Here is a 26,040-nt window from a genome sequence, read left to right on the forward strand (position 1 = left end):
CTGCAGCTCTGATGCTTTCAGAGGCTTCAGTGTGTTAAGTTAATTTTGTTGATGAGGAACAGTCAATGTGAACAGCAGCTTCAGCTTGGTGAAAATTAGGCTAAAAATGAATGGAATCTGGCAGGTGTGAACTCATCTGATGGGCCAGACTGAATCAGATCAGTACCCTGTCTGTCTGTCTGCTGCCGCAGCCTTTATCCCTGCCTCTCTGTTTCTGTTCCTGCTGGCCTCATCCCAGTGTCCCCACTCCTCCCAGTGTTCCCACTGTCTCCTGGCAGCTCTCCTGTCAGCCCTGCAGAGTGGCTGCATGGAGCCGGCACTGAGCCGGCACTCAGCCAGCCTGGCGAATTAGAGGTGATTATAGCTGTGTGTGTGCGTGTGCGTGTGTGTGCGCGTGCATAAAGCCTCTGCGACAGACTGGCGTTTTGTTATATAACCAATTTTACACCAAATCAGCCTCAGTGCTCACCAGGAGAGGAAACGACCTCTAACCAGCTGAACTAATCCTCACTCTGATTGGTTAGTTTGCCGTCCAGGTACACAGGCGTCACCTGGGGCCCATTTCATTGTCTTTCCACATGTGATGTTGATTTGTTGTTTGAAGCAGGATTATGTTCTGTGTGACAATGACAAGACAGAGCTGTCAGTTTAAAATGTTCAAAGGGAAAATAAGAAAAAAAAAGGACTGTCTCTGCAGATGTAGATAATGAAGACAATCAGCCTATATTGGCTTATTGCAGTTACATTAGATTAATATTTAGACGTTTTTGAACTGGGGTTGTATGAGGTACAGTTTAGGTGTATGCTATATTTAGAATACATTCACTGCTTTACAACCCTTTCTCACAGGGAACTGAAGCTGCTCTCTTTCTCTTTGAAGCCACCAGACTGCGTTGACAAAAACTGATTTTACTGCGGAGTTGCTGGTTTGCTGCTGCCCCAATTGGTTAGTTTGTTTTTTGTGTCACTTCGGTGTTTTTAAATGGTTAATTTGCATCCGAACTAACGTGTTAGTTTGTTGATTGAGGCAGCTGTAGAATAGCAACTCCTGTGTTCTGCAAGGTAAAATGTCTGCTTTTGTCAATAGAGTCTGGTGTCTTTGAAGATAGAGATGGAACAGCTTGAGCTCCACAGGATGAAAATATATTGTAAACTTAAACAGACATCAATTGATTGGTTGAGTGATTAATCGACAGACGGTGCCAAACATTTCTTAGTTCCAGGTAATGTTTTCTCATCACTTGTTACGATTGTCAGCATTTCTTTCATATCTTTTTACAAAACAAGACATTTTTTAGACACTTGAAACCTGAGCCAGAAAGTTATTTTTTTTTTTTTTAACATTTCATCGACTAAACAATTGTTGGAGAAGGTGATTTCCAAAATCAATCAATGATGGTCTTGACAAATTCTCATGTGATTGTAATTTCTTTGTATTAGAAAGCAGCTTTGTTTCCAACCCCGGAGACAAATGATGGACAGACCTCGGAGGGAATAGAGTAGATATTATGTTTCTTTGATGTTTCAGTGTAAAAAAAGTGTTTTGTTTTTTTTAACATAGACTTCAGGTTTATTAGCTAGAAACCGTGATATCAGTCCTGTTTGTGTGAGTTATTCAGTGTGAATGTCAGCTGGGTTTTATTGAGGTCCATTTCTCTAATCCAAGAAGCTCCATATGCCCCTAACTGCCTCTCACTTATTCTTAATTTTACACCTCTTTCCCTTTTTAATTAACATTTCACTGGTGTTGATTCGACCTTGGGACCCTGATGTGTTTCTGTAGGCTATAAAAAGCAGTAACCATTCAGGAGGAGGCTTTAAAAGGGATTTTCCTCCTCGCTGCTGTGAGGTGATAGCAGCAGAAACGGCTTCGCCATGGTTCATAAATGTCATCAGGCCATTTTGTCTCCTCTCAGACTGCCGTTCACCAGGACTAAAACCCTTTCTCCTGTGAGCCAAGCTGATAAATAAATAGCTGGTGACATTTTTTCCGTTGCTGTTACTAATTAAACAGCTGAATTGTCCTCGAACAGGGTCAGACCTGAGTGGCAACCGGTGGTCTAAAGGCCCTGATGGACCGAACTGACATTAAAGAAACAGCGAGTAGATGAAGGGGTTCCTAGGATCACCTGAACTCCATCAGGTCACTCAGATGATCTGGAAAACAGATTCAGTGGTGCTTTTAAGACAAATGCATATCATTATTACAGCATAAGTACAACCACTGAAGGCTCCAACAGTTCTCTGTTGCTCTGAGGAGTCCTGAAAAATCAGGCTACAAAACTGCATTTCTGATGTGAGGCTAGTGAAAAGGAGAGAGGGAGCACCGCACCCAGATTTGTATGGATCAAGCTTGAAATCTTCAGTCAAAACGTTTGGTCAGCTTGTACGCTCATAGCAAACATTCAGAAGCTAATGTTAGCTTGAAAGTAATGTCTTGTTGGGCATAGTAGTTGGCTAGCTAGCTATACAGCATAACGTTATAGCATACTCACTGGGGAATTCGAGGGCTGCAGTGATTCCTGTCCACTTTTTTCTCCATCCCCACTCTGTCATAGCAGAAATGGGAGGAGGCAGTCTTCATCACTCCACAACTCTACCAGTTTGTCTTCCTTTTCTACAGTCCAGGAGAACTTGTTGATGTTCTTGTGTCACCCCGGAGTCCCCTTCATGTTCACTATCTACTCGGTTTGCTGCTTCCTGTTTGGTACTGAGGAACAAATGGTCACCTCTTGACGTTCACTATTTGGATGAGCACTAAAAACTTTGGATAATATCAAACATAATTGATTTTATCGGAACATCACAACGGGAAAAAGACTGTCAGACTAAGCAACTCTACCAAAACTCTCATGATTTTATTACGACGGGAAATTTGTCCAACAGTGAAACCACTTCAAAAATTACTAAGGTCGGAATTAGAGTCCAGATAAATCACATATCAGAAGATGACTTTCCCTCTTCTGAGAGCAGAGTGGTGGTTACAACACACACACACAAGCTTAGCCTCAGGTACACTGCCACTGTTTTAAACTGCTGACCTGCTGCAATTAACAAGTCTAATATTGTTAATGGAGGAGCGACAGACAGATTCACATAGACAGACTGACTGACACACACACACACATACACAGACGGTCTAATCCTGTGCAGGCAGACAGAGTCTGATCAGGCTAATCCCTCCTCACCTCCCTCTACTCTGACCGGCAGTTTACCTCTGTCACACTTACTACATAACACACCAACAAACACACACACACTTCACTAACTCTTTAATTCATTTATAAACACTGATTTATTTACAGTGGAGCTAAAATGAGACAAAATCCTAGAGTTGGGGGGGGGGTGCTATGAAAGCTTTAAACTAAAAGCAGAAAGTGTTTGTCCTGAGGGTTTGCTGAGCAAGGGAGCTAGGGAGCATGGGAGCTCTGACATGTGGGATGTTTGTTATCAGGATTAAATGTAACAGTTTTACAGGTACAGCTTCATCTGGAGTCTTTTCCAGTAGCGTCTGTGTGTGTGTGGATCCCTGCTGTAGTAAACAAGGTGCTCCCTGGAGTGACACACCCCTAATCTCAGAGCACATACACATATACTCAGAAGCAAATACAATGGCTGAAGTGTCTTTTTTTTTTTTTTTTTAAATCCTGCACGTGCTTATGAAGTTCTCTCTTTTTTTTCATCTAAGCACAATAATGCAAAATGGCAACAAAAAGTTTGCCAGAGTAGCAAATAAATGTCCATGCAGCTCCAGTTCAGCTGATTTATAAAGTTTCTGCGGTGAAGCTGTACTTGAATCAACATACAAGACATTTATGTTGTCCTTAACGTAGACCTGTTTGGATCTTTTCCAAATAATCGAGATGGTGCCAATCAGTAGACTGTAAATAGTGTGTGGTTCCATTTTGGATCCTGTTCCAAGTTGGCAAAATACCCAGAAACAGTGAACTCAGTTGACATATTCAATTTTTTGCACCATAATACTGTGTACATTTGTACTGTAAAACTCTCTTTATGTATGTCGCTGAAAATAAAATGATCAGAACAGATTCATGGAACTATTGGATATATGTATGCATTTTTTGTATCAATTAGGTGAAGTATATATATTTATCATATTCTGATTTGTTGAATTGGACAAAACAAATGTTTTTGTCTGTAAAGTCGATCAATTGACAATTATCAGAAAATAATTGGCAGGAAAAATTATCATCTTTGCCTTATGTGATAACATTTTGAAGACGTCCATTTAGCTGTTGGAAATGATGCTATTTTCTGACATTTAAAAGATCAAAAAAAGAATCGTTGAAGCTTTAAATCCATTTGTCTGTTGTTTGCACCAAATATTCTCATTTCTTTTGAAGCACTCAAACACAATATTCTTCATTAGCTCTGACAGACTTTGTTTAATAGATTTTTGTCCTTTTAAAGTCCGTCTGTTGGTGTTTTTACTCATTTAATGTGTGTGTTTTGTATTAATAGTCAAAAATGGACCTGAGGGCTTTGGCTGCATTTGGGACGATAAAACCACTCAGAGAGGGAGAGACGGGCTGAGAGGCCATTAATATTTCTGTCTGTTGTTGTTCTGACTGCAGTGTGAAGAAGAGGGGGGTTTCCCCAAGTCATTACACCGTCTGCAGAAGCCTTAAATTATCTGAATGTTAAGTCTCGAAGAGATTTAAATGCCTTAACTCCAGTCATTATCGTCCTGTTTTTTACTGGGTAATGTTGGGTTTCATATGGAATCAGATTTGTTTCAAAAGTTTCAAGCAAAACTTACAAACAAAAGGTTTTAACTAACATTACCGCCTACAGCAGGCAGTTTAGTCCTTTTTACGACTTTTTAAAAGACTTAAAAATCAGCCACTTGCTTTTCTCTAAATGCTTATGGAGGTTGTAGTAAAAGTGAAGACGCAGACAAAGAGGAGATGAAATGTGCAAGTGTGTGTTGATGTATACAGACAGGAGCTCTGAAACTATGGAATCAGATTTGTTTCAAAAGTTTCAAGCAAAACTTATTAAAGTCAATCAAAATAAATGGATTTGAGAGAGAAAAAAATGAACTCAAGCAAAAAATTTTAACCTTCAAAATAAAAAATGTCTCTTGAAAACAAATAACTCTGTCTTTTATTTTGTTCAAGGATGTAGTTTTGCTCTCGCCCTCTCTCTCTTTTGGTTACACTTCTGGCTTTTTCGTTTGCGCTGCCAGATTCTTTGTTTGAGTTTTGACACAAACCTATCGCGTGGGCGGGCTCTTTCAAGGGCGCGTTCCTATTGGCTATTGAGTTTTTGAGTGGCTGTGACCCGGAGGTTGTTCCCGTTTGCTTGAATTGACAGAGACAGAGTTATTTGTTTTCAAGAGACATTTTTTATTTTGAAGGTTAAAATTTTTTGCTTGAGTTCATTTTTTTCTCTCTCAAATCCATTTATTTTGATTGACTTTTAATAAGTTTTGCTTGAAACTTTTGAAACAAATCTGATTCCATAGTTTCAGAGCTCCTGTCTGTATACATCAACACACACTTGCACATTTCATCTCCTCTTTGTCTGCGTCTTCACTTTTACTACAACCTCCATAAGCATTTAGAGAAAAGCAAGTGGCTGATTTTTAAGTCTTTTAAAAAGTCGTAAAAAGGACTAAACTGCCTGCTGTAGGCGGTAATGTTAGTTAAAACCTTTTGTTTGTCTGAGATGGCAGAAAGCTCATGCACTCATGGACGAGCCAAAAACTAAGGGAGCTCCTATCGGGATGTTTGGGGCTGATGACTTAACACTGGACACCCTACCACCAGATACTGATCACTGTTCATAGGGTCAAGTCATATCAAGGCTTATTGTTATCAACTGTGTAATTACAGCAATGGAAGAGACGTCTGTGAATCAGTGGATACATTTTTATTTGTTGTTTTTGTGTCACAACTAGCAAAATGATTAGTTCCACCATCGGAATTTGGTCTCGTTACATTTGGAAAGTCTAGAAAAGCTGAGCAATTAAATTATTGTATCCCCATTTAAGTTAGCGGGGGTCTAACAGGAGGTGGGCTAGAATGCCATACCAAATTGCATGCAGCCTGCGAATGAAACCAGCGCTATTTCACATCTTCTGATTGGCCTTACTAGAGACCACTGACCAAACAATTTAGAACCAATATCGGTCGATAATGATAGGTGGCCCAGTGATCAGAGCACTTAGTAAAATCTTAATGAACAAATTCTTTATTTTTAATTGGTCAGTCCTTTAGTTTGTAGTTTGTGGGTGTTTTTGTGGTAATTTTGTGTGCGGTCGTTTTGCATCTTTTAACTGAGCGCATGTGACAGTCTAACGAAATAAAAACAGTCACTTCACACAGAGACTCTGACCCAGAGCCTGGTGAGGCCATCTAGTAATTCATCCATGGGTCCATGTCACCTTTAATTGACTAATTGAATTACTAGGTGTTATTGTTATATACAGCTGGAAAGTACTTACATCTACTTACTAAATATTGTCTGACCTATTGTTAATTTGTTGTCATTCTTTGGTCGTTATGAGTGTGAAAAATGAGTTGAATTTCATCTCATCTGGTAATAAAAATGTCTTCAGTTTTCCTGAAAACATTAAACCTCACACAGAAGAAGCCACTCAAAATGTTTGTCCTTCTTCTGCAGATCTGTCCTGAGTGGCTGCAGAGATGATGATGATGATGATGAAGAGGATGATGAGGATGAGGAGCGGTCACGTCTCAGCTGCACGTATTGTCGTGTGAAAGTAGGACACAGGTCGTCGCACCAGCAGCACCTGCTCCACAGGGAGAGGGATGAGTCCTTGAAAGTCTTGGAATATAAAGCAGAGAACCTTTTTGAATTCCTTGAAATTCCCTGAAATGCAGAAAAGCTGGAATTGAAATTGGAAACAATCGACCTTTGAGCGTACAACTTTTATAATCTTCTGAATTTACTACCAGTTTTCGAAACTAAAAGCTGGAAAGTCCTGGATATCCTTGGATTTAAATTTTTTTTTCTTGCAGAAATTCTTTCAAGTTTTTTTTTTTTATCCTGGGAATTCATTTGTACTCTGGACTCTGAATTTTGGAGAAGTTTCTTTTGACCTACTCATCTTATCACTTTGTCCTTTTACTCACTGTCCATCCTGTCGGGACTTTTTTTTGTCATTTTTTACTCTACCCCCCACCCCCTCCCTCAGCCGGAGGAAATGGCTCTGTCTCCTTCCATACAAGAACAGACGGCAGGAAGTTGACTCCTGCAGGGGGCGAGGCCAAGAGACGAACAAGGAGAGGGAGAAAGAGAGAGAGTGGGGAAAATGTCATGGAAGAGGAACTACTTCGCGTCAGGCGGAAGTGGCGGCGGTGGAAGCAGTGCCGGTGGCAGCGGTGGTGGTAGCGGTGGTGGTGGTGGTGGTGGGATGCAGGGAATGTTGACGCCTCGCACCATGACGTCCATCGCTCCCAGTAAAGGGCTGAGCAACGAACCGGGACAGAACAGCTGCTTCCTGAACAGCGCCTTGCAGGTACACATTGACACATAGACTTTGTCATTTCTCACTCTCTTGACTTCCTTCTTTCTTTGACCTTTAACCCCTGCTGTGACACAATTGTGCACCGACCCATGTCCATGTTCTGGCCTCTGACCGCAACCCAGCGCACCAAATCTCACACTTTTCTCTCTTTACTGCAGTACATACTTCAGCTACTTCAGCTACGTTTTCCACATAGTATCCGTCACAGTTTGCTGCATAAAATTTGAATATTGTTGAAAAATAAATGGCTCGGACATACAAAACACCATTTGCCATTTTTTCATCTATATTCTTCGTTTGTGCCGCGGACAGCAGCGCAGCTCTCTCTCTGATTTAATTGTTGTGTGTTGTATTGATGTCTGAGTGTTTGTGTGTATTCTTTAATGTTTAACTTTAAATATCAGAGAGGCTGCTTTCAGGAACTGTAAAACACTTCAGTGTCACTGCAGTAAATATTGTGGGATATGTAAGCAGTTATAAACCTGAAAGCAAAAATGGAATTAAACTATTAACGTCTGAAATAAAATGTTTTAGACAGCTGTAATGGAACTCAGGGTTTATCAGGACGACTTAGTGTGGGTTGGTGGGCGTGCGTGCGTGCGTGCGTTCGCAACCTTTTGGATGTGTAGAAGTACACTGTCGTGGGAATTTCTGAAAGATAAAGTCTGCTGCATGGAGTTCTTGTGCGCATTTATTTTTGCAAAAAGGAACAGCTGTTACAGAGACAGTCATGCAGTCAAAACAGATCTGAAAACAGTGCTCCCAGAGCTTCTCTTTCTGTTGCTTTTTATGGGGTCAGGACAGTAGGCTTGGGGGTTTGGCTTGTGTACCCTGGGATATGCAAGACAATACACGTCCTGTTGATCAGACGTTACTTTGATACCCCTTTGTTTCATAACTCACCGGGATGCATCCTGAAAGACCAGATGTTTTAACACCTCTTTCTTCTGTGGGCTGGTTGGGACACACCCTGGTGGATCAAACTGTGAATTTACATTTCTTTGTCTTCTGACATGCAAATTCCCATCACATACACAGAACAGTATTTGATATTAAATCCAGACAACTCTTCATGGTCTGGATATTTAAATAATCAATCAATAGTTTCGTTGCTGTGCCTCGTGTGCAAATGCTCAGTGTCTAGAGGGAGAGGGAATTTTTGCTGCAGTGGATCACTTCAGGTGTTTAATCACCTGTAACCTACCAGATATTAATCAGAATGTTAATTTGTATGAGTGGATTAACCCTCGGTACCCGCAGATATTACTCCACAATCCATTCACAGTTTCTGTCTGCACCAGGGATGTGTCATGATTTATTCAAAAATTACCCAGTGTCTGATACCAGCATCGGTATTGTTGTACTCTGGTTGGTCTGGTGCACTTCAGTCAGTCGGTTGCTCTGTTGTACCTCAGTTGGTCGGTAGGCTGTTGGTCAGTAAGCCGCAGTCAGACAGATGCCTCCCCTGTTCAGCTCTCACTCACACATAACAACCAGTTTGATAACTACCAGTTTGTGTGTGTGAGAGGCTGTAATGACTCTGTAACACGTCCTCCCAGACTGCTCATCACACTCATTCATGACTCATCACCTTCTCGAGGAGGAGGTGCATCGTCTGCATCTGCCAGCTTTGACAATAAGAGCTAAGACAGTATCACTGTTTGTGTGGTGTTTGTTTAAACGGAGGCTGACTCATTAACCCTGGAGGGTGGGGCGGACAGTCCAGGCTGCTGAAATGACAGACTGAGCCGAAGAGGAATCACTCATTAGATGGTTTAACTGAAGCTTTAAGCAGCAGAGGCAGACTGTGAGCTCAGCAGCCAGAGGTCACTTTCTTAGTTTTGGTGAAGCTAACAAACATTACAGTGTCTTCTTTCAAACCCTTAAACACTGATTTAAAGGAACTCTCTCCAGTTTTACACTTTTTTTTTTGGTCTTTAAATTCTTTTGAGTAGTAAGTGGGTGAATCATAGAGGTAGAGATATAGACAGCTCACTGGCCGCTGCTGTTTGTTGCAGCTGTGCATCTGGTCGTCAGCCATATTGGGGTGGTTGAGATCAGCTAGTGAACAAATGTTAAGAGATGCCGACTTCAAGTCGCCTGCAAACTCTGTTAATTCTGAACCGGTTTATTGCAATGTCAGTTTTTCCGTGTGCAGCCCTGGTGTGACGTCTGTGGAATGTCCTCTTGTCAGCCCCTCGTTAATCTGAAGGCAACATGAATCCAGCGCAGAGTCCCGCCACTGTCAATGAAAAGAACTATACGGCCAAAATCCTCTATCAGGATATATGTAGTTTTATAAGTTTTACCACATAATCATGATACCATAAATGTCATGTAAATTCAATTAAGAAATGGTTTAAAGATCTCTACCATAGTTCATCATATTTGATTTTTTTCCTTTTTAACTTCCATACAAACACCTTAATCACAATAGATGCAGAGTTAAAAACCAAAGACTCAAAACAGTCAAACTAAGTCATATCACCAAAGCCTTTTATTTACTGTAGAGAGAAAACGACTGTAAATGTATGTAAATACACTGAGTAGCTACTGAAAAGATGTCCATAAAAAGAATGAAAAATGGGTTTGATTTCATGAAAATCCTCCATGGATTATAACTAAACTTCTACAGGTACAGTAGTCCTGTTGAATGTGTACTTCATTGATTTGTTGTCAACTATTAAATTAATCGCCACCCATCAAGTCCAATTTTTTTTTTTTAAAGAGGTTAAAGTCAAAATTCTCTGCCTCCAGTTTCTTAAATGTGAATATTTTCTGTCTGTAAACTGAATGTCTTTGGGTTGTTTTTCACCATTTTCTCTCATTTTATGGACAAAACTAATTGATCAATTGAGAAAATGACTGACAGATTGATCGATAATGAAAATAATTGTTAGTTGCAGCCCTAATATTGTGACTGCAAAAACACAAATGATTAACAGCATGTCTCCTCCCTGTCTGACACCATGGTCAGAGCCAGTGAACACACCACAACAGTACACTCTAGTGTTGCAGTTACACACATGCCTCACACACTCCTCGTTAATACATGGACAGTGGGGCAAAAAAGTATTTAGTCAGCCACCAATTGTGCAAGTTCTCCCACTTAAAAAGATGAGAGAGGCCTGTAATTTTCATCATAGGTACACTTCAACTATGAGAGACAGAATGGGGGGAAAGAATGCAGGAAATCACATTGTAGGATTTTTAATGAATTAATTGGTAAATTCCTCGGTAAAATAAGTATTTGGTCACCTACAAACAAGCAAGATTTCTGGCTCTCACAGACCTGTAACTTCTTCTTTAAGAGGCTCCTCTGTCCTCCACTCGTTACCTGTATTAATGGCACTTGTTTGAACTCGTTATCAGTATAAAAGACACCTGTCCACAACCTCAAACAGTCACACTCCAAACTCCACTATGGCCAAGACCAAAGAGCTGTCAAAGGACACCAGAAACAAAATTGTAGACCTGCACCAGGCTGGGAAGACTGAATCTGCAATAGGTAAGCAGCTTGGTGTGAAGAAATCAACTGTGGGAGCAATTATTAGAAAATGGAAGACATACAAGACCACAGATAATCTCCCTTGATCTGGGGCTCCACGCAAGATCTCACCCCGTGGGGTCAAAATGATCACAAGAACGGTGAGCAAAAATCCCAGAACCACACGGGGGGACCTAGTGAATGACCTGCAGAGAGCTGGGACCAAAGTAACAAAGGCTACCATCAGTAACACACTACGCCGCCAGGGACTCAAATCCTGCAGTGCCAGACGTGTCCCCCTGCTTAAGCCAGTACATGTCCAGGCCCGTCTGAAGTTTGCTAGAGAGCATTTGGATGATCCAGAAGAGGATTGGGAGAATGTCATATGGTCAGATGAAACCAAAATAGAACTTTTTGGTAAAAACTCAGCTTGTCGTGTTTGGAGGAGAAAGAATGCGGAGTTGCATCCAAAGAACACCATACCTACTGTGAAGCATGGGGGTGGAAACATCATGCTTTGGGGCTGTTTTTCTGCAAAGGTACCAGGACGACTGATCCATGTAAAGGAAAGAATGAATGGGGCCATGTCTCGTGAGATTTTGAGTGAAATCCTCCTTCCATCAGCAAGGGCATTGAAGATGAAACGTGGCTGGGTCTTTCAGCATGACAATGATCCCAAACACACCGCCCGGGCAACGAAGGAGTGGCTTTGTAAGAAGCATTTCAAGGTCCTGGAGTGGCCTAGCCAGTCTCCAGATCTCAACCCCATAGAAAATCTTTGGAGGAAGGTGAAAGTCCGTGTTGCCCAGCGACAGCCCCAAAACATCACTGCTCTAGAGGAGATGTGCATGGAGGAATGGGCCAAAATACCAGCAACAGTGTGTGAAAACCTTGTGAAGACTTACAGAAAATGTTTGACCTCTGTCATTGCCAACAAAGGGTATATACCAAAGTATTGAGATGAACTTTTGTTATTGACCAAATACTTATTTTCCACCATAATTTGCAAATAAATTCTTTAAAAATCAGACAATGTGATTTTCTGGATTTTGTTTTTCTCATTCTGTCTCTCATAGTTGAAGTGTACCTATGATGAAAATTACAGGCCTCTCTCATCTTTTTAAGTGAGAGAACTTGCACAATTGGTGGCTGACTAAATACTTTTTTGCCCCACTATATGTGTAAAAACACAATTTCCACGATGTTTTTAGGAATAATATGTTCCATAAATGACGGTCTGACTGATATATAACCAAACCCCTGTGTAAAAACCTTCAGAATAGTTTGATGTCTGCAAGTACTGATGAAGTGGAGATTTTGCCCCAGAGTGAGAGAAAAAAGCCTTTAAAGATATGCTGCAGCTGCAGAAGCAAAATTAAGTAAAATAAATAACTAAATATGTATTCGTATGTATTTGTAGGTATGTTTTCATTCCACTAGTCTGAAAGGAGGTTGCTACGGAAGCAAAAAAGCCCAAAATCTTGACAAGTACATGAAAAAAATTATGTTTTTGCGTGTGACTGTTGTGTATTTTAGGAGAACTGGGCATTATTTGTACATATCCATATTCTAAGTGTCTGACAACATTATGGAAAGGATCCCGACAGAGACAGACCTGGAAGATCCTTTTGGTTTAACCACATATCGCATACATCACAGCAGCTCACACAACACAGGAGTTGCTGGTCTACTGGTGCCTTGATCAGTAAGTTTATGTTATTTTGTTTGTTTGTATTTTGGTGGATTTCAATTAATCCCTTTAAAATTCCAAAGTCACACAATGCACTGTGAGGTGGAGTCTGGTGTCTTTGAAGAGAGCGATATAATGGCTGTTTGTGGTTAAACCAAAAGGATCTTACAGGTCTGTGTCTGTAGGGATCCTTTCCATAATGTTGTCAGACACATAGAATAACAATCTGAGCCTGTCACTTTTAGGGCCCAAATTCAAAAATACTGGAGTCATCCTTTGAGAAAAGTCTATTGTCATCAAGAAATAAATTATTGGGGAAATTCATGAAAAATCACTTAATGTTGTGCTTATTTAGGAAAATGTTTGCATGAACCAGTATTTTTTTGTAATGTTAATTTTCTTTGTCCATTCTTATTGCGTATGGCCACATGAAACCCTGAGGAGGTTTGAGGAGGAGTTAAAGCACCAGAAATATTCACCTTAATTCTCCACCTAGTCCTTCGAGGATTTTACAGGGGTTTAGGGCTCCATGTTCATCCTGAGCGACTCCACAGTAAATCTGAGAGAGGTAACCATCAGGTGCTGCCCTGCAGGTTCTGAGCCCCCGCTGAGCCTAGCGGACCGTGAACACACTTCCTCATGACTCCGCTGCACCAGCCAAGTGTAAAACCTCCTGAACCTGACCCCCCTCCGGCCCTCTGTCCGCCCCTCCCGACTCGTCACTGCTGCCTAACGTCAAACCAGAGAGATCAAAAGGATTGTAAGCCAAGTGGAGGCGTAGCGGCAGAGCGGAGGAGCCGTTGGGCCATCAGGAGGCTCAGCAGCTCCGACATGCGACGAAGACAAAGTGAAGAGGAAGAACATCAAGTTAACAAGCGACTGAGGCCTTTGGTTCAGCTGTTCAAACACCTTCTTCTCCTCCTTCACGGTGCTGCTCAGGACATCCAGAACATCCGTCAGTCTGCGTCACCAGACGCACCACTGACTCACTGTGTTCCACTTCATTTAATCAAAACTTCAGTTAATAACAAGCAAATTTTCTCTAAATATTGGTCGACCAGGGTCGCACTGCCGTACCTACAGGTCTGACCGCCCTCATCATGACATCAGTTCAAACCCTCAGTCATGTTTTAGATGTTTTCCTTCCTTTGGGGCAGCAGGTCTCTGTGTCTTTATTCTGCAGTCAGGCAAACGGTGTGAGAGCAAAACTACTGACACTGTAAATCAAAACATGTTTTATTGCAAGTGAAATAAATATTTAATATTTTTAATCACAAATATATTTTACTTGTTATAAAACTTGTTTTGGTCACAGTGTCAATAGTTTTGCTCTCAAAGCCGTTTGTTTGATTGCAGGATAAAGACACAAACTAACCTGACAGAATCCACCAGTCAGTTTGGTGACCTCACTTTGACTTTTTTTGGTCAGTTATTTTGTTGCTGATAATCAGAAACTTTGTTTATTGCCAAGTAAATTTTCGCTAACCATGGAATTCACCTCTGTGTGTAGGGGCCAACAATAAACAGAAAAACATCAAGATAGTAAGAACAGGTAGTGTCAAGTCAAGAAACATAAATACATAACAGAAATCAGAAAAACTTGCAGGATGTCTGTACTTAAAATGAATAAGCTGTGCAGTTTGCGCCGAAACACCATCAGCTGCATAATAAAGCAGTGATTGTTTGAATCAGATTATTTAAATGTCTATAAAGCACCATATGTCTCTGCATGCTGTTGTTTCTGATACCAGAGCTGCAATGACTCATCGATCGCCATTCTAATTATTTGATGCTTTTATTTTTAATAAATAACCATAAACTGGACACATTTGTGATCCAGTGTGGGGATTTTCAGCCGCTCTCTGTCTCCGTCTCTTCAGGGGTTTGGCCTGTTGAACGGACAAAACAGGACATTAGAAGACGTTTATAGCCGGAACTTGAGCAGGATTTTTAGATTGTGGTCTAATGAAAGAGTGAACCCAGCAGTCGAGCTCAGATCAGACCCGAGCTGACGGTCTGTTACCTGACCGACCTGCTGCTTCGTCCTGCAGGGACAAAGCAACATATTGGAGCCTGTGGGGGGGGCAGGAAGGAGAAAACAAACACACCCAAAGTGCTGACGTTACAGTATGCTGACCCGAGGACTCGGTCCCACCTCAGAGCTCTCACTGTGCTTAGGAAGAAAAAGGTCTGGCAGTAATACGTGACTATTTCTATTTTTTAAATTCAGCATTATGAGTGCTCTGCAGCCAAATTGTTGTTCTTCTTTTTCTTCCTCTTCTTTGTGCAGCAGAAACTCTATTTGACAGGTGGATTGCAAATTCCAGACACAAACTGACACTGGTGGCGCAGCAACAATCAGTTTTACATTTTCACAATTTTCTTGAGAGTGGCGGAGCCTAGAGTCCAAAGTCTTTCATCATTTTACTCTCTCTCTCTGCTGCATCTTTGCTCCAGTTGTGTTCTGCTCTAAAAATGTCACATTCTGAGACTTTTTCTCAGTTTTCTCAAAATCTTAGAATCGATATCTCCACAGAAACCGTCAGGACAATTGTCTCAGAACTGGGTCGGAATCATGGTGGTGTGGAGATTTCTTGATTTTAAGATGCATAGTGATGCGGCCGTGGGTGCAGTGACAGACAATAATCGGGATCTAATGCCAAGTTTTTTGTCAGTGAACATCTGGACACATTTTGGATTCATGAATTTACTGGGTAGCACAAACTGAATGAGCTGCACTCTGTGTGTACAATCTGCCTCCAGAAAATGTAACTAAATTAAGTACTCTGGCAATATTTATATATGGTGTATTATGATTTATCTGACTGCTTCTATGAATTGATGGAAAAAGTGGCCACAATTAAAGAAAATTAAGAATGTGATACATTGAGATGCATTGAGAATCAAATGAGAAGGTGGCTCATTTTCTCATAGACTTCCTACCAATCAGACTTCTGTTTGTAGCCAGTGGAGTCGCCCCCTGCTGGACATTAGAAAGAATGCAGGTGTGATGCTTCACTGTTCAGACCAGTAGAGGACACTTCCACTTCTGTTGATATCCAACATGCTGAAACATCAGTTAATTTGCTGTAGTTTTAATGAAGAAATGTGCAGCTTTCTTTTAAGGGCACAACGGCCGGTTGTAAACAGGGCATGCTGAACTGACCGTGTGGGTAGTTAATGAGGGGGCATCCACAGCACTGGGCGTTCAGCCATGGTATAATTCCTCCCCGGAAATAATAGCATCAGTACTTATAATGGATGAAAAATGATGAAAATATATATAAGTAGATGAATAATTCTTCATGAGTGTAATGTGGGTCGAGACCGGTCCACCATTGTGGCACCACAGTGAGAGTTAGATTTGACAAAGTGCTGATCAGTCCAGGGATTCAGACTCTCAGACTGTGACCTCCAGACCGCTGTGGCTCGTTTTAAAACCCTCCTCATAAATAAAGTGAAATGAAAAAATTCCTCCGTGTCTGGATTCCAGCCGCTCAGCAGGAGAGGAGACGCCCAAAGTCTCTGGACGCTTGGGAACAAGAGGATTCACCTAACATGTATGAAAAGCCTTTAACCTGAAGGCTCAGTGTTCTCGGCAGAGGTGTGTGTGTGTGTGAGTGAGCGAGAGTGAGTGAGAGAGGGAGGGAGTGAGAGATCATCTGCAGGCTCGACTGAGTGAGTGAATGATGACTTTAGTGATGATTTGAATGGTTGGTCCTGAGTTTGTGTTTTTGCTCATGGTTTCTAATCCTGTTATGAAACCTCTGGCCACCTCCCCGCCATCACAGCTGTGCTAAAATGACATCATGCATTAGTGCAATTTTAAAGTAACATTTTCAGCTTCTTTTCCTTTTTAAACGCTCAAAGCAGTTTCATAACAAAAAATATAGACCAACAATGTGGTTATTTTGGGTGTGTTGTATTTCTAATTACGTATTTCAAAGACAGAGTGCGCCTTTCTTGACTTGCAAAATGATCTTTTAAACTGACAAATCTTGTGTGCAATTCAATTCAGTTCAATTCAATCACAAAATGATTTGTCTCACCATCGACGAGTCCAGGTCATGATAATTTGTTGAGACCAATAAATCAGTGAATTCATGATGATGATGATAAGTAATTGTAGGTTATATGTTACCTGCTGGTTTTCCATTAACTTTCATACTTTTGGGCAGAATGATGCAGACATGCATGTGGAAAATTATTTATTATTCACCATAAACTGCTTGCTAACATTGTAGCATAACGTTAAACTGTTGAATATCAGGTGTAATCAATACATACATGCAGTGTCATTTTAGAATACCCGAAGATGGATCATGGTGAGGAAATACCTCGACATCTCTGCCAATCATATCTGTGTTGGTAGGAAACGGTTTAACGTTATGCTACGATGATAGCAACTGGTTAACGTTACTCATTCAAAGTTTTTATGGTGAATAATAAATAATTTACTCTGAAACGGCAGAAACCATCATATGAAATAAAATATGAAACTGACACACACACACTGGCATTTGTTCTCTGCAACACACACATCATCATGTTCTCCGTTTTTGTTGTCTGGTCTCACACACACACACACACACACACACACTTTCTCTCAACATCACTGTCACTTAAACACACTCCATCTCTCTCACACACTCATCTTCGTCACGCAGGAGTCCAGATGGTTTCCTGAAGCAGATGGAGAGGGTGACGAACACAGTTTGACACACAGACACACACTTTCATGTCTTCTTCACACAGCTTTACTTGTGTTTTTGACAGTCTCTCTCGCTCTCACGAACTTCTGCTCATCCTCAGGTCACTAAACTTGCTCTCTGATTGGCTGGCTGCAGCGGCAGATTTGCTGCGGTCGTGCTGACAGGCGATTGGCTGTTAGCTGCGCTGATGTCACATTGAGCCTTTAGTGTGGTCCGAGCAGCTGCTGCAGCACAGAGGCATTGACTCTCAGGAAATTCATTTGGATTTTAAGAGTTCGGACTTTAAACTCTGAACCGGGAGTCCTGTTTCCTGCTTTCAGTCTCCTCCCTCTCTCCAGCAGAGGCGAGGACTCTAAAACATTAAAACTGCATTTTCCAAGAGAGTTTTCTGGATTTGATCAACTGCTCATCTGGCTTAAAATTCCAGAGAATGGACAGAGAGGGGTTTTGATATTTTGTGGTTTGAAATTTTAATCTGTTAAATCAGTTTTATTTCGGACAGGAACATTATTTCCTGCTGTTTGTCTGCTGAAGGAACATACTTTTGTCCCCTTTTCTTTGTTTGGTACATCAGGAGCTGAGGAGTATTACGTTGATGCACACCATCCAACTGTCTTAATTCATATTGAATGCTGAATGGAGTTCCTGATCCAGCTCCTTAGTTTTTTAAAATTTATTTTCATGTTATTATTCTGTCCTCAGTTTCCTCCTGCACCTGACCAGGTAATTTGTGTGATTTCTTTGTGCGGTTTCCTGATATTCTCTCCCCGTCTCTGTCTCTCAGGTTCTGTGGCACCTTGACATCTTCAGACGTAGTTTCCGTCAGCTGACAACTCATAAGTGCATGGAGGACTCGTGCATTTTCTGTGCTCTGAAGGTGAGAATGAGGCTGAGTGATATCTGATGCTGATCCTGGAGCAGCTTTCTGTTTCTAACCCTGTCTGTCTGTCTGTCTGTCTATCCTTGTTCCTCAGAGCATCTTCGCTCAGTTTCAGTACAGCAGTGAGAAAGTTTTACCGTCCGATGCTCTTCGCACCGCACTCGCCAAAACCTTCCAGGATGAGCAGAGGTTTCAGCTCGGCATCATGGACGATGCTGCAGAGTGCTTTGTAAGACAACATACACAAACACACACACGCAAACACACTTGAACTTGATGCAGTGAGTTGAAACAATGATGAGTACTTCCTCACTCATCACTGTAGAAGTTACATGAGGTATTTAAAGGCAGAGTTGGGTCCTATTTGTACATATCCTGGTGTCTAAATCACTGGTAGGTACAAAAAGTGTTGGAATTGGTCCAATAGATCACCTCAGCCAGCAGCCACCAAACAGGCTGCAATGGCTGCAACATAATCATTTGGGACAACTGCACCTGATCAAAGTAGGTCCCTACAGAGACACACCGGTGAGATCCTTTTTGTTTAACCACTAACATTCACACTAACTCTATTTCCTGTTACAAAAACATGAACTTTACCTTGCATAACAACAGGAGCTGTTGGTCTACTGCTGCCTCGATTAGTTTGTTTGTGTTATTGTGTGATGTTGTTCTTTTAAGGGTTCATTTTGATTACATCCAACCCTTGAAAATACCAAACTCACACAAAGTCCTGTGTTCTGTGAGGTAAAATTACTGTTAAACCAAGAGGATCTTACAGGTCTGTCTCTGTGGGGATCTTTTCCATAATGTTGTCAGACACTTAGAATAATTATCTGAGCCTGTCAAACACTTTCAGTGGACGTACTTTGATCAGGTGCAGTTTCCCTAAAGGATTACAGTGCAGCCATTGCAGCCCATTTAGTGGCTGTTGGCTGAGGTGATCTACTGGACCAATTCCTTTTTGTACCTACCAGCCATTTAGACACCAGAATGTGTACAAATAGGTACCTGGTTTAAAAATACTGGAATTATCCTTTAACCTCCAAACAGCCCTTTAAATAAGAGAGGACCAAATGTCCTTTAATCAGATGAAAACAAGATGAAAATGTGAACTGATCAGTTCGATCTTTATTTCTGTCTCCTGTGTTTCTGCAGGAAAACATCCTGATGAGGATTCACTTCCACATCGCAGACGAGACCAAAGAAGACATCTGCACTGCCAGACACTGTATCCCTCACCAGAAGTTTGCCATGACGCTCTTTGAACAGGTGAGATTGAGACCTGCTCTGAGTGTGAACAGAATCACCGGCTGACTAAAAGACACGTACAAAACTCCCGTCTGTCAGCTTGTAAACTATTGATTCAAATTTAAGGACAAGGCTTTAAGTCTGTCTTGAAACAATAGTCAGATGAAGTCTAGATGAGTTTGTTAAAATATTTCTCCATGAGAGGATGCCTGATGTTAATAAGGAAGATTGTCAGCAGGGGCTCAAGGTTTTTAGCTATGCCCTGAAGGTTTGACGAGAAAGAAATGACTGCACTACAAATGAATGAGTAGGTGTAGATAAATATGTTCTTAAGTTCATGTTGCAGTCACATGTCAATTTGTTTCATATTTTTGAATTACCTATCGGTTGACGTCACTCAGGGACAACAGAACCCTTTCCCCTGCTGATGATGAAACACTGCACTAAAAAGATGGTGACTTTGAAAAATTTGACCAATTCAGACCACAGAAGCCTCATAGTCTTATCTTATAAACTAAATTTTACACAGAACGAGGACTGTGGATTTTGTTCCCCATCTTTATTGTATCATTTTAATGTCCAGCACGAACAAGAAGAACAATTAAGTAAAACTCATTTCAATGTTATTATGGACATCTGACTTAAAAAATTATAAACTATATTTTTCTTCTTGTCCAGAGATTTTTTTGTCTTTGTGTTGTTTGATGTGGAGCTGAAATGATCCACCAATCAAATCAACAAAACACTGATACAAATCTGTGTTGGTTTGTTGATAAACTGAATCTCTGCTGGTCGAAACAAAACAAGACATTTTAAGACGTCACTTTGGAGAATTTGGAATCTACATTTTTTTTTCACTATATATTATATGTGTTTTCCAATGAAATAATTATCCATTGATCAGAAAACAATGTTCTTTGCAATCATACAGAGTTGCGGCTTGTTTAGCAGTTTCTTTTTCATATGAATTGGAGTACATCAGGACAAAAGCAATTACATTGCCCCTGCTGTCTTTTCTAAAACATGAGAACAATTTGGGAGAGGTGAAGTGTGCACACGAGCAACAAAAAAAGTCATTGGTGAAAATAAAACAAAAACCAGTGAGGCTTCCTAGAATAAAACACGGCAGTATTATTAATTCTAAACCTTCACAAAATCTGGTCATTATTGCCTCACTCATCCAGAATTTTTTAACGCATTCATCTGGGAACAAAGACAAAAAAAATCATCTTTTCCATTACATAATTATCATTTACTATATATTGATCCACTCCTGTACTGTGGGGGATCAGGAAGTAATCTTGTCACCCAGAAATCAACACTTCCGAAAAATAATGTGGTAGCAGAGTTTTTCAATGTTAAATCCAGTCTCTGGTTTGCTGTAGGCAGAGATGTTCGTTAGAAACTGTTTCTGTATGTGACTACGGCTGTCGGGAGATGTTTTGCACCTACAAACTAAAAGTGGGATTGTTGTGACAGTCGGTAGCACCGGAGGTAACAGGAGGCTGTTCAACCCCTTTGGTTTTGTGAAACACTGTCAGTACTGCAGCTGCAGCAGCAGGAAGCTCATCATCTCATGATTACACATGCAGATCATCCTCAGATCATATCACAATTTTTAGTCATAAATCAGGTCATTTTTCGTATCAGTGAAACGAAAAGGGAGACAAATACAACTTTCTGTTCCATTTATTATTTAAAAGAAGTTTAAGAACACTTAAAGTAAGAAATGTCTCCCAACATTCAGGTTGTTTTCATCATTATGTTTTACAGGGAAGCCAAAATGCTCCCACACATGCAACTTAAATGATGCAGGAGGCTTTTTTGAAGCCCTCCTTTGGGGTAGCTGCTCCTGATCAAAGTACGCCCAGTAAAAGTGGTTCATTTTATTCTAAGTATATAAGCAATATAAGTTATTCCTTATATCGCTCTCTTCAAAGATACCAGATTCTGTCCATCCATCCATTGTCTCTACTGCTCAGCCTTCAGGGTCGCAGGGGGGCTGGAGCCAATTCCAGCTGACATTGGGCGAGAGGCGGAGTACACCCTGGACTGGTCGTCAGTCAATCACAGGGTCAAAACGAGGAGACAGACAACCGTTCACACCAGACTCCATTGACAAAAACCATGAATTTATCTTATAGAACACATTGACCTGATGTGTTTTATCCAGTGACTCCTGGTCCTTTTATCAGTCAGGAAGCCAAAGAACGAGCAGACCGCTCTACCTGCTCCTGTAACTACGTCCTGATACTAAACACACACATCACAGCTTCAGCACCGCTGGCTAGCTGGACGCCAATGATGAGACTGTTGAGACGTTGTCTTTCTAATGACATATTTTCACAGTCTAATTCTTCAACAGTTTTACCACAGACTGAGACTTTGCGGACTTGCGGACTAAAATGATCTCTTAAACTGACAAACATCATGTGTGTAATTCATGGCACAATTCAAAGGGGATCAAAACTTTGTCTCTCGCCGATGACGACTGTACAGATTTTTTTTTAAATGGCACCCCTAATGATAGCCAACATCTAATAATGAGAACGTAGTGTGAGATGTGATGTGTTTACCTTGTGTCTTTTGTGTGTGTGTGTGTGTGTGTGTGTCTGTCAGTGTGTGTGCAGCAGCTGTGGAGCGTCTTCAGACCCTCTGCCCTTCATTCAGATGGTCCACTACATCTCCACCACCTCGTTGTGGTAAGTGTGTGTGTGTATGTGAAGCTCTCATCTCAAAATAGGTAAGTTGAAGCAACCCCCCATCCCCACCGCTACCCCTTTCACCCCTTCCCACTCTACTGTCGCTAGGTTACACTTCAGGGTCACCTAGGCAACCGACTAATAGCTCTCTCTATCATGGCTCCTAAGGTGTTTGTCTCTCAGATAAGTGGGTGTATTTGTTTGTGTGTGTGTATGTCTCATCTCTCTTAAAGGGATACAACCTACTGTGAACTTCATAATGCCTCTGTGTCTTTTTAAAGTTGGCTGCACTGTAATCCTTTGGGAAACTGTTTTAAAGGCCCTGAAAACACATTTTCTACATGGAGACAGTTTTGGTTATTTCATCTCAAGATATTTCAGCATGTGTGCTTTTGTCTGAGCTGTTGAGTGGAAATTTTGGAAAACGGTTATTATCTCCATCAACCAATCAGATCCTAACATTCACAGAAGAGCAGTGCTTTTCTGTAATTTCAGTCACAATTTGTACTACATACAGAGAGAGTGCCACTGGCTCTTCATTTGTTTTTAATGAGGAGAATGAGAATGGTTGGAAATCTCTGAGCGTTTCAAAATGGTGATGGTGTCGTCACTGATGCTCCCTCCTCTTCATCTTAGACAGATACTCAGACACCCTGTGCTGCCGACCATCTCCCTGAATGGCTTCTGGAGGAGTAGATCAGGGATTTGTTCCTACAAAAAGGTCCGAAATAATCAGTCACAGCTCTAGATCTGAGCCTCTTTTGTTCCGTTACTGCATTGAAAACAAAAGAAAGACTCAAAGTCTTTTCTTTGCAGACAACCATTACATAAAAACTGCTGTGTCACAGTGAGCATCACATTTATTTAAAGAAATACCTTGTTATTGCAATCAGCTAATGTCTTCATCTGTTGACCCAAACAAAGATGGCCACCGGACAATATTCACTTTAACTTGGGAATACTGTGCTCTCTTCTATAATAACACAGACTGCACTGATGGCAGTCGATCAATATCCAACTTTAGACTAACTTCAACTCCATGTGGATCATTTGGCTGTTTGTCGTCACTCAGAAGGCTGCTACTCTGATTACTGAAAAAACAAATGTAACATGTGACTAATTAATCAGTGTGATGAATCAGATCAGTCCTTACACGTTTCGTCTTGTTGTGGCTCGTGAAATGGCTCAAAATTCTACTTCATTTTACATGAGAGGAAATATCTTGTTGAGATCAATAGAAGCTCGGGCTATTTTCTGTGATTCAGATGCAACAAATCCAACCAATGAGGGTCAAAAACTATGGTTGTGTAGATAACATCCTCTCTCCCGACTTCTCCTCCTCCTCCTCTTCTTCAGCAACCAGGCAGTGAAGATGTTGGAGTCAAGGGAGAAGGCAACTCCCAGTATGTTTGGAGAGCTGCTAAGAAACGCCAGCATGGGAGACCTGCGCAGCTGTCCTGTAAGACACTTTCATATTATTTTATTGTTTTATTTAAATGTTAAAGGAGAACTCTTATTTTTTGCATATTCTGGTGTCTAAAAAGGTGCAAAAACAGTCAGAATTGGTCCAGTGGATCACCTCAGCCGGTAGCCGGCAAACGGGCTGCAATGGCTGCTACGTAATCCTTTGGGGCACTGGCAGGCTCAGATTGTTATTCTAAGTGCCTGGAAAGGATCATTTTTGTTTAACTACAAACTTATTGCGCTCTTCAAAGACATCAGAATTCATTGACAAAAACAGTTATTTTACATAGGAGTTGTCTTGTTTGATTGGTCTATTTGTGTTATTGTGTAAGTTTGGTGTGTCAAAGGGTTAGTTTGGATCTAACACAATATTTGTGTAACACAAACAAACTAACCAATTGAAGTAACTGTAGATTAGCAACTCTTGTCTAGTGTGAGGTTAATGTTTTTGTCAATGGAGTCTGGTGGCTTTGAAAAGAGCAGTATAATGGCTGTTTGTGGTTAAAACACCACAGAGTTCTCCTTTAAACTTTCAATCGTTAACTGTACTTTTTACCCCCCCTCCTCCTCAGAGTCAGTGTGGTCAGCAGCTCAGGATGGCCCGTGTCCTACTCAATAGTCCAGAGATCATCACCATTGGTCTGGTTTGGGACTCGGATCACTCTGACCTTGCTGAGGACGTCATCCACACCCTGGGAACCTGCCTGCGCCTTGGGGATGTAAGAAGACGAAATGCACTGATGAATAGCAGCATCATCGGCATACGGTGAAAGTTGCTCAGTTCAGCTGCGTCATTGAACTCTTCTTCTTCATCTTCCTGTCTTCAGTTGTTTTACAGGGTGACAGAGGAGAAGGCTCGTCAGTCGGAGCTCTATCTGGTTGGCATGGTGTGTTACTACGGGAAGCATTACTCCACCTTCTTCTTCCAAACAAAGATCCGGCGGTGGATGTACTTCGATGATGCACATGTCAAGGAGGTATATTCAGTGATGCATGGTGTCATCAGAAGGGTTATGGTGGAAGGACACGTAGATATAATTTACGTTTAAAAAAACATTGACAAATTGACAGGACTTTAGGATCCTGACTGGGCTTTATTTCCCTATCTCTCTCACTCTCTCCCTCTGATTCCTTTCATCTACCCACTGTTGACTTAATGATAAAGGCATAAAATGAATACTACTAGTGCTAAAAGGTCTTAAATTCACATTTACTAATAAAAGGCCTCAAAAATTATTAAATAGCCTTAAATCCTGTTTGAGAAAGTATTATTTATTGAATCCTGTAGGCATGCTCTAAAATACACTCCAAGTGTAAAATGCTTCAACATGCAAAATGAATTCAGATGCCTCTTTAACTGACAATACTTGTATTTACTACCAAGAGTATGCTTGTATTTTTAAATTTGATGTTTATTTTCATTGCAAAAGTGCTCTTAAATCTAATTAAACAGTGACATTAAAAATTCTGAAAAAGTCTACCTTGCTGATACATGTAGAAACCCTAAATTTTGCTACCAAGCAAATACATCACAGAAACTGAAGCACTGTTTCTATCCAACTTTTAGTCCCTTTTTGTCTTTGATGTACTTAAAGGTGCCTTCAGCCCGTTGTTGTCTGTGTTTCCACCACGTCTAATGTCCTGCAAAGATTAGCCAAATTAGTCCACTGACGTATGAAGAACAAGCTTGAGAGTGAATGGAGAGAGGGGGCGGTGTTAGCAAGAACAAAGCAGTAAATCAGAAATAAAAAGTTATCTTCTGATTGTTTCACAGCAGTTATGTTCTAAAGCACAAATGATCACGTCCACATGTCCGCATAGCCCTGTAGTAAGGTGTGAAATTGCTGGATTTTGAAGCTGTGGGTTATTGTGTGTTACACAAATATTGTGTGGGATCTGAACTAACACTTTAAAACAAAAAGTCACACAATAACACAAACAAACTAACCGATAGAAGCAGCAGTAGATCAGCAACTCTCCTGTTCTGTGAGGTAAAATTACTGTTTTTTTCCATGGAGTCTGATGGCTTTTAAGAGAGCAATATAATGGCTGTTCCTGTCGTTAGTCATTTGGACCCCAAATTATGTTAAAATAGGGTCCTGGTTTAGAAATACCTTCGTTATCCTCTAAGGTGAGGAGGAAGGGAATGTCCTCGCAGGTATAGAAGCACAGACGTCTGTCTCGTAAGAACTGTAGGAGTTAGTTTAAGGAAGAGAAATGATCTCATGTTAGTGATCTCTCTCTCTCCCTCTTCTTGTCCATCCTCACACCTCTCCGCCCCATCCCTCCTCCTTCCTTTTTTACCTCCTTTTCCTGCCTCCTTCTCTCTCTTCTTTTA

General features: G+C 41.0%; 1 protein-coding gene across 1 annotated transcript in view; it reads left to right on the plus strand.

Moving 5' to 3' along the window:
- The first annotated feature begins 7,300 nt into the window (after window positions 1–7,300).
- usp54a (ubiquitin specific peptidase 54a) overlaps window positions 7,301–26,040 on the plus strand; it is a 39,167-nt gene continuing 20,427 nt past the window's right edge. Inside the window, exons 1-8 of the mRNA XM_070840771.1 lie at window positions 7,301–7,507; window positions 18,190–18,282; window positions 18,380–18,514; window positions 19,444–19,557; window positions 22,156–22,238; window positions 23,595–23,697; window positions 24,275–24,421; window positions 24,530–24,679. Coding sequence (XP_070696872.1) covers window positions 7,301–7,507; window positions 18,190–18,282; window positions 18,380–18,514; window positions 19,444–19,557; window positions 22,156–22,238; window positions 23,595–23,697; window positions 24,275–24,421; window positions 24,530–24,679 — 1,032 coding nt within the window. The remainder of the gene's footprint in view (window positions 7,508–18,189; window positions 18,283–18,379; window positions 18,515–19,443; window positions 19,558–22,155; window positions 22,239–23,594; window positions 23,698–24,274; window positions 24,422–24,529; window positions 24,680–26,040) is intronic.

Source organism: Pempheris klunzingeri, chromosome 12, assembly GCF_042242105.1.
Source record: "Pempheris klunzingeri isolate RE-2024b chromosome 12, fPemKlu1.hap1, whole genome shotgun sequence".
Classification (NCBI taxonomy): domain Eukaryota; kingdom Metazoa; phylum Chordata; class Actinopteri; order Acropomatiformes; family Pempheridae; genus Pempheris; species Pempheris klunzingeri.